The 9,539-nt window shown below is 43.9% G+C and overlaps 1 protein-coding gene across 2 annotated transcripts in view; it reads right to left on the reverse strand.

The window, feature by feature from the left end:
- FNTB (farnesyltransferase, CAAX box, subunit beta) overlaps nt 1-9,539 on the reverse strand; it is a 76,415-nt gene that overhangs the window by 48,588 nt on the left and 18,288 nt on the right. For both annotated transcript variants that reach the window (XM_024750808.1, XM_024750809.1), the window contains exon 2: nt 5,625-5,689. In XM_024750808.1, the coding sequence (XP_024606576.1) occupies nt 5,625-5,689 (65 nt within the window). The remainder of the gene's footprint in view (nt 1-5,624; nt 5,690-9,539) is intronic.

A 9,539-nucleotide genomic window follows, 5' to 3' on the forward strand; every position in this document is an offset into this window, starting at 1 on the left:
AGAGGTGGGACCTGAGGCAGCCCAAAGGGGGCTCCCCAATAGCTCTCCTCCCACCCCGAGCCTCACTCACAGATAGCCAGGCCCTGGGAGCCCTGCTAAGAGGGAACTAGTGAATTCCTTTAGCTGGCTTCATCTGAAGACCAACTTTAGCCACAAGCAGGGGAAGAGAAATTTCTTTCCGTGACTTTTTCCACAAGGGAAACTGTCCTTTCACTTTCATCCACTTAATCATAAACACACGTACACATGCATGCAAGCACATACACAAAAGTGCTAATATGTAAATGTTATTCTAAAATCTCGGGAAATGTTTCTTTGTTTATCTAGAGCTTCAAGGGCCACAACGCTGACTGAATTTTAACTTCTTCTTTGAGGTTTATGATTCTTTTATATTGAAGGGACATATATCCAGTTTCTTTTGGTCAGCCAGAGACTGTACTAAGAGCCTTACTGTTATGGACTAAATTGTGTCTCCCCCCATCCCCAAATTTCATATGTTGAAGCCCTAACCCCCAGTGTGACTGCATTTGAAGATAGGACCTTTAAAGAGGTATTTAAGGTTAAATGGGACCTGGTGATCCTATAAAAGGAGTAAGTGACACTGGGGAGGAGTCCACACAGAGAAAAGGCCATGTGAACACACAGTGAGAAGGCAGCCTCTGCAAACTAAGGAGAGAGATCTCAGGAGAAACCAACCCTGCCAACACCCTGATCTTGGAATTCCAGCCTCCCAAACTGTAAGAAAACAAATTTCTGTTGTTTAAGCCATCCCATCAGTGGTATTTGATTATAGCAGCCCTAGCAAACTAATACTCTTACCATTCTTTTATTCTAAAGTCACCTCTAGATCTAAAACTCTTTTCTGTGTAGGGCGTTAGAAAAGAAAAGCTAGAGCTCTTTCCCTTTCCTTTCTGAGTAATTCAGCCCCAAAGCCATTCAATCAGGTGGAGCAGAACAAGCCAGGCTCTGCGCAGGAGTGGGGTGGCAGGGCACACAGCAGGGCACGCGGCAGGGCACGAGTGCTCAACTGGTTGAGGAGGGCATCTGTGTGGCTGCGGAGAGAGGGGTGGGAGATTGGGACACACAGGAATGACCAAATAAATGCATATATTTAGGATACTGGCAGCCTGGTTCCACTGCTGGAGAAGTAACTTAGAAATACTTGTGTACCGTGCAGCATGTACAGTACAGTCCCATGCCCTCACCAAGCTCCAGTCACACTGCCTTGGGTGCACTCTGCTCTTTTCAGTCTCAGAGCTGTAGCTCATGTTTTCCCTCTGCCTGGAAAAGTCCCACCACCTCCTAAACTGGCCAATTCCTACTCACCCCCCAGGTCTCAGCCTAAGAGTCACTTTCTCTGAGAGGCCTCTGCTACAGACTTAATGTCTACATCCCTCCAAAACTCTTATGTTGAAATCCTAATTCTCAGTGTGATGGTATTAGGAGGTGGGGACCTCTCTGCATGGTGATTAGGTGGTCAGGGTAGAGTTCTCATGAAGGGATTAGTGCTCTTATAAAAGAGACCCCAGAGAGCTTCTTCCACCAGGTGAGAATACAGTGAGAAGATGCCATCTATGAACCAGAGGTGCGGGTCCTCGCCAGACACCAGATCTGCTGGTGCCTTGATCTTGGACTTCCCAGGCTCCAGAACTGTGAGAAATAAACGTTAAGTCACCCAATCTACAGGAAGTTGTTACAGCAGCCCGAATAGACTGAGACACCTTCCCTAATTTACATCCAACCTAATTTACACCCTCCCTGTTACTCTCTCTCGGAGCGCCACGTTCCCTTCTTAAGACAGTTACCTCCGGGCTTCCCTGGTGGCACAGTGGTTGAGAATCCGCCTGCCAATGCAGAGGACACGGGTTTGAGCCCTGGTCCGGGAAGATCCCACATGCTGCAGAGCAACTAAGTCCGTGCGCCACAACTACTGAGCCTGAGCTCTAGAGCCCGCGAGCCCCAACTACTGAAGCCCGCGCACCTGGAGCCCGTGTTCTGCAACAGGAGAAGTCACCGCAGTGAGAAGCCCGTGCACTGCAACGAAGAGTAGCCCCCGCTCGCGTCAACTAGGGAGAAGCAACGAAGACCCAACGCAGCCAAAAATAAATAAATAAAAGAAATTTATATTTTAAAGAAAGAGAGAGACAGTCACCCCCTTGGTAACTATGTTCTTTGAATTCATTGGTTTAATAACTACCTTCCCCATGAGACTGAGAGCCCAGCAGGAGCAGAACCTGGGTCAGCCTTGCTCACCCTGTTCCCAGAGTCCAGCAGTGCCTGAGCCCCTAGATACCGTTGCCAAATGGGTGAAGGAATGAATGACTTTAAATGAACACAGCAAACTGAATGACAGCAAACACACTCCCTCCCCCTAAACGTGGACCATCCCTGAGACTCATGCCTTTGTTTGTGACAGATGAGAGAACAGGGATTCAGTCCATTGTTGGCTGCTGGGAGGGTTTTAAACCCACTAAAGCCAGGGGCTTCTCCAGTCAAAAAGTAAGCCTCTGGCACATAAGCAGTAAGTCACTTGAGAGAGGGTGGGAGGGAAGATGAACTTACTTGTATGAACCTTGGAAAGAACAACAGTATGAAGGTCCACATCTTTTAACTGCTCAGGATTTGGAAAATGCTAAAGTATCATTGCATAGCGAAATGGCAGAAAACATGGAAGCTGAGCAGGTGCCCGTATGAAAACTGCTTTGAGAGCTTAACTCAGAGCATTTTGGCTTTAGAGCAACTGCCAACACTTAACCTTTAGTGCTCTATTAGCATTATCAATATTTCCCCCTTACAAGGAGCACCAGGCTACTTTATCCCAATAAAACAACAATTTTTTGTTTGTTTGTTTTTTGGCCATGCTGCACAGCTTGAGGGATCTCAGTTCCCAGACCAGGAACTGAACCTGGGTTACAGCAGCGAAAGCCCGGAATCCTAACCACTAGGTCACCAGGGAACCCCCTGACAATTTAAAAATTTTATGTGACTGTGTGTGTGTGTGTGTGTGTGTGTGTGTGGTTTATGCATTTCAGGTGTCTTACTAAAGCTAATATAATACATGGAAAAGGGTAAATTCATAAGCATGTGAAACTGTGAGAACGACTAACCACAGGGAAAGAAAAATTAACTTTTATGGGAAAGCAGGATACTGATAAACAAAACTGTTCAAAGCATGGTCCAAAAGCTCCTTGGGAGGGACCACCTCACTCCAGGAGAGAATGCATGTTTCACAGTCTGAGAGTGAGGAAATTCATTTCTGGGATGGGGAATAAACTGTAGAATGTAACAACATTCAGCTTCAGCCTTGAATTTCAGCCCAATCTTCTATTTGGCAGTGGCTCTGAAAGGCTGAATACATGGAGGCCTCGCTCAGCATCATTCCTGGCATCCCTGGACCTGGGCATGGTCAGTGATCCTGGGAGTGTGTGTGATTCTGCCACATCTGATGAGCAGCATGACCTCAGAAACACAAACAAGCCATGTCACCTAGATTAATTGCTCTATCTGAATATTCACTTTAGCTAACAAGGAAGTTTCATTCCTGCAATACAATACTAGACTTTTAAAATTTGACTACTAAAATGTTAAATATTGTAATTGTGATAGTAATTTAAAATGCTGATAAATTTTCATATTTATTCTTAAACCCCAGAAGTTCATTCTATGGTGAAGATGTTTGGCTCCAGCCTTATGTTGATAAGTTGATTTACATTCTCAGCCATTTGGCCACAGTGTGTAATATCTCTAATATTAATTAGCATGCCGTGACATAAGATGCTAATTAGCATCCTTTAAAACACTCATTTTCATAGGCAACAATGACAAAATGGGAAATGTCAGATTCCTGACATAAACCCAGAGCCCTGGTATATTCTATTTCCACAAAGGATACAAACCCAACAGAAACATTTTTGTTTTCCACCCACACCTGACCTAAGACCTATGAATCAGGGGATTTTACTCCTTTACTGTCCTCTACCACCACTCCCAAAACACAGCTTCTTCCCAGATTGTAACCTCCTATTCTCCCTCCCCTCTCAGTAAGAATAAAAGGAAAGTCCAAGGGCTCTATTCTGATGGTGGGTGAAAAAGGAACGTCAAATGATCAAAGGTCCCTTTGGAAATACAGAGGATATGTGTCCACAGAGCTGGAGACAGGGCACAGTGACTCAGAGCACAATCAGGTGAGTCATCGTGATGCAACTCTAACCACAAACCCCTCCTGAAGCCACCATGCCCCTCACCATCACCAAGTACTACCACCTCTGGGGAAACAGCCTGTACTGGGCAGAGAGCTCCTTCTCCCCAAGCTGTTTACACAAATGGTGTCATTTGCTAAGCTCCAACTGTGGCTCACGACAAAAGCAATAATTCATTTATTGAGGTCTGGGCTACGAGTTAAAGTAGAAATTTAGGTTAGCAGTTTGGAAGAAGACTCCTCTGGTTAGTTGATGCTTTCCTTTTCTGCTCTAGGGAAGAAAGATGAAGAGAACTTTTCCACCTGTCTTTCCATTTTTCCAACTGTTTTCTGCCTTGGCTAATCAGAATATTTTAACTAAATTTCTTCTCATGGAAATAAAGGCAAAATGGAATGGTGCCCCAAAAAAGACACAAAGTTAACTCAGGCTAGAAATATCTGTAATACTCCAGTAAGCAGAAGTACCCAGAGACTGACTTGCCAGGAGTTAGTGTGTTAGGAGGCCTCAGGAAATTGGGAGACATGACAAAGGAGGTCAGGCTGGACCTCAGACCCTTCAGCTTCCCATCCAGAGAGAATCAGCCAGCGGCCCAACTAGACTACGTCCAGAGACTGTCAAGGAAAAGTGCTATAACATTAAGATAAAACAATGACCAAACACAATTTGGACTATTGATCAGGAAAGATAACACAGGACAGTTTCAGAGAAGCAATCTATGATTAGAAGAGAAATGCTAATAAATGAAATAACCTTATGAAATTCTAGTGTGATACATTACAAAATTGGGGGAAAAAAAGAGAAAATGAAGGTTCAAATCAATAAGTTTCTACTTATAACCCTCCTTTTGGAATTTCTGACATCAAAGAGCTCAGAAGGCTTCAACTTACTAAGCACCAAGGAAAACAAAAGGCATTCTATCTCTCACTTGAAATGTCGCCCTCGGGAATCTGCTGCAGTCACCAGTAAAGGCCAGGCTGGGAGAAGCTCAAACTTCTCACATTTTCCCAGTCAAGTCATAATACACATCAAAGGAAGCCATCCTTTGCCATCCCCCTGGACTCTACATCTGTTTCAAAGTGTTATATGAAAAGCTTGAGAGTTCTGAACACCAGCACAGCAGGTCAGAACTAAGCTTCAAGATCATGAACTTCCTCTCTCCACCTTCAGAGCTCAGAGTTCAGGCCCTGAGGGCATCCCCATGTAACACCTGATGGCTCAGTTCAAGTGAGCGGCTCCTCTAGACAGTATTCTAATAGTGGCAGGAGCCGTGGTCAGGAGCATCTCCAGGGAGCCACAAGGTCAGGGAACACCAGCCTCACATCAGACTCATCCCCTGAGGTTGGACAAGCTCAAGGAGGAAAGAAGAAAGGCTCCCATGGGAGATGGTATTTCCCAGATCCCCTCAAACACTTAACCACAGCTTACCTTGGTACAAGGTGGTTGAACTTGTAAGAACTGAAGACCTCTTGGATCTTTTCTTCTACTTTTGCCTGGTAAGGATGCAGGAGATGGGAGAGAGAAAACAAATACAGATGAGACCTTTATCAACTTTATGTTCCTACTGCCACAAATGCCTACCGGCTAGAGTTCCTTGGTGTGACTTTGTACCTCTCAGCATAACAAGACTGCATTCAGGGGCTCTGCAGGATGACAGGCTTGGGACAAGGACAGAGAGAGAAAGAATGCCCTGTACCACATTAGCATCACAACCGACTTCTCCAGAAAACTAATCCATGATATCCTAACTAATGGCGATTCTGGAGTTTGGCACCCTGTCACCAGTTACTCAGGGAGCAGGTGAAGATGGACCCCTTTTGCTTGAAAGACCTGTTCTTGCCTGCTCTATGAAGTTGTTTAGGTGTTCGTTAACCGGCCATTCTCAAATACGCAATTAATTTCTGCCAAGGGTCCTACTTCTTATTGTCAGATTTAATGGTTTAAATATAGATTGAACAGTATTAAAATCCCCAAAGGGATTTACAAGAACATCAATCATGGAAACACCAAAGAAATAGCACATCTGGTCATTGGACCTGTGTCACACACCAGATTCCACAGTCCCATAAAACAAAGGATCTCGGAAAGTTAGGTCACAAAAGGAACGAGATGACCTGTCTCCTCTGAAGATACACCATGATGTGGTCACACAGCACAGCTTCTGTAAGGAAAGGGTACGGCAGTGCAGGAGGGGGCTGGTCAACGGGATACAGGGTTTCACCTTCACGGCCATCCCTGCTTTGTGGTGAGGCAAGTCCTTGCTGAGATTTCAAGATATATAATAATGTCCTCTCTGGGAAATATCAAAAATGCATTAGTTTTTTCTGAAACACCTGAGTTAGAGCTTCCAGTCCTTTTGACAAGCTTCCAAAAATCACGATGAGGGGAGCAGTGATGTGAGTCAGCTAAAATGGCAGCCCATCTAAAATTCATTTATATTTGGTTTTAGGATATGCTTTGGTATTTGCCTTTGAACATGAGTTTCAGGGATTACCTGGCCAAGAATTTATAATACTTCAAAAAACAGACTGAAGTCACTGTGAGAATTCGACTCAGAAGAAGTAAGAAAGTTCTCCCAGACCCCTCACGATGCTTTCTCCATGCCAGACACTGATGTGGGACTAATACAAAGCACCAGCCTAAATGAAACACAGACTGCATTTTTCAGTCGTGCCTTCCTTGGCTATACGTTGAAAAGGATAAAAAAAAAAAAAAAAATACGAGAAACATATGTCAGGAAGATCATGAAATAAAAATATTTGCCTACCAGGTTTGGACACACGGTTTTTCTGGGCAGGAGCGCGCTGTTTCCCCCTTTGCCTGCCAAAGCAGTAAAGCTATTCTTTCTACTTCACCCGAAACTCTATCTCCAAGATTCGATTCAGCCCCAGTGCACAGAGGTCGAGTTTTCGGCATCACTAGGAGTGGAACCGCTGGATCATTATGATAACTTTACGTTTAATCATTTGAGGAACTGCCAGACTGTTTTCCAGAGCAGTTGTACCATTTTATATTCCCATCAGCAGTATATGAGAGCTCCAATTTCTTCTTCACATCCTCAGCAACACATTATTATCTATGTTTCTGATCATAGCCATCCTAGTGTGTGTCAAGTAGTATCTCACTAGTTGTTTTTTCTTAAATAAATTTACTTATTTTATTTATTTATTTTTGGCTGCGTTGGGTCTTCGTTGCTGCGTGTGGGCTTCTCCCTAGTTGCAGCGAGCGGGGGCTACTCTTCATTGTGGTGCACGGGTTTCTCACTGTGGTGGCTTCTCTTGTTGTGGAACATGGGCTCTAGGTGTGTGGGCTTCAGTAGTTGCAGCACGTGGGCTCAGTAGTTGTGGTTCGCGGGCTCCAGAGTGCAGGCTCAGTAGTTGTGGCACACGGGTTTAGCTGCTCCGTGGCATGTGGGATTTTCCCAGACCAGGGCTCGAACCTGTGTCCCCTGCATTGGCAGGTGGATTCTTAACCACTGAGCCACCAGGGAAGCCCTCACTATAGTTTTGATTGCCTTTCCCTGATGACTAATGATGTTGAGTATCTTTTTACAGGCTTATTGGCCATTTGTAGATATTCTTCAGAGAAATGTCTATTCAGGTCTTTGTTCATTTTTTAAAGTGGGTTGTCTTTTTATTAATGAATTGTAATAAGTCCTTATATATTCTATCAACAGATACAAGTTCCTTGTCATATTCCCATTCTGTGGGTTGTCTTTAGGAACTAGTGTATTTTTTAATAGAAAAAGATCACTTCAGAGCACAAAGTATGATTTTTAGAGTACAACTTTTAAAATAATACTAGCAATAAGCCTGTATCTTTTTTGACAAATAGTAATGGATTAATATAGAAATTTAAAACTAGTCATCTGAGGATAAGAAAATGAAAGTAATCCCCAAAATATGCGACATCCTCTTTTGCCTCTCCTTCTCCAAATACAGTCTGCTAGTGTGATATAAATCGTAGTAATTTTGTCACTGGGAGGATGTAAGCATTCTTTGAATGTTCTAATTTGCATAGTGGAAGGAAAGGAAGAAAGCTAGCTGTATACAAAAGAGTTAACACAGCAGGCCTGAGACTACTATCCTTAGAAAGGCCTACTTGAAAGGTAGACCCTGGCTGGAGTCTGGGAGCCTGGATCTCAGGAGGGCTCTCACCATTCCCAGAACTGATAAGAGAGGCTCACTGATCCTAAACTGTATAAACAACGTGGTTTATGGTGAACAGCTATCTTCCTTCTGGGAGTCTGGAATTATGCTAGAAAGAGGGTGCCTATGTGACCAGCCCCAGTAAAAACCATGAGCACCCAGTCTCTAATGAGCTTCCCTGGTAGCTCTGCATGTGTGGTCACAATTCAATGCTGGAGAAATTAAACACGTCCCCTGTGACTCCACTGGGAGAGAACTCCTGGAAGCTTGTGCCTCGCTTCCTGCAAACTTCACCCCATGAGCCTCTTCCCTTGGCTGATTTTGTTCTGTAGCCTGTTGTTATAATAAATCATAACCATGAGTACAGCTATATGCTGAGTTCTCTGAATCTTTGTGTAAGCAGATAAGGTAGAGGGCCCCCGGAGAAAGAAAACCAGTCATGGCTTTCTTGACATAAGAGAGGCCATTTGGGCCTAAGCCATTCTGGGATCTAAGCCTGGCCACAATGCTTGCCCTTTAATAGGTCTTAGAAATCAATGATCTTAAGAGAAGAAAGAATGTAGACGCTGACTGTTATCAAGCAAGAGAAATAACAATAGCAAAGATAATATATTAGTTATAAAGACTCCCAGTTCTCTTTCAATGGTAAAGAGTAGCCTGAAGCCTCAACCACCAGATGTACTGGAACCTAAGGGCTGATGATGTTGGCCTTTTCTGAACTTCTGACTTCAATCAACTAAAGCTTGGACTCTGTTGACCACCCAAGCCCCATCATGAATATGCATGTGCCCTTAGCTTAAAACTTCCCCAATTTTGCTGTTGGGAGAGACACTGCTTTGGGAAAGACCCCCAGTGTTCTCCTTACTTGCTGCAAGTAATAAATCCTTCCTTCTCCCCATCTTTGGCTCCGTTGTGTCTTTTGGCTCAACACGCACCAAGAGGCAAACCAGTTTTCAGGTAACACTAGTAGTGAATCAGTGAACCTAGGAGTGGTCTTGGGGACCTCCAAAACATGAGGAGAATTAAAAATTTAGCCTTTGGGACAGAATTAAGAGAAGCAGTCACAAAAACTGCATAATGTCTATGAAGCAAGATCTATAGTTAAATTCCTTTTTAAAATTTTATCGAAATTCTCACTTTAAATATAGGAGAACTGGGGGTAACTATTAAAAAACAAAGTTACCTAAGTCATGAA

This window comes from Neophocaena asiaeorientalis, unplaced genomic scaffold, assembly GCF_003031525.2.
Source record: "Neophocaena asiaeorientalis asiaeorientalis breed wild unplaced genomic scaffold, Neophocaena_asiaeorientalis_V1.1 scaffold140, whole genome shotgun sequence".
NCBI classification, from domain to species: Eukaryota; Metazoa; Chordata; class Mammalia; order Artiodactyla; family Phocoenidae; genus Neophocaena; species Neophocaena asiaeorientalis.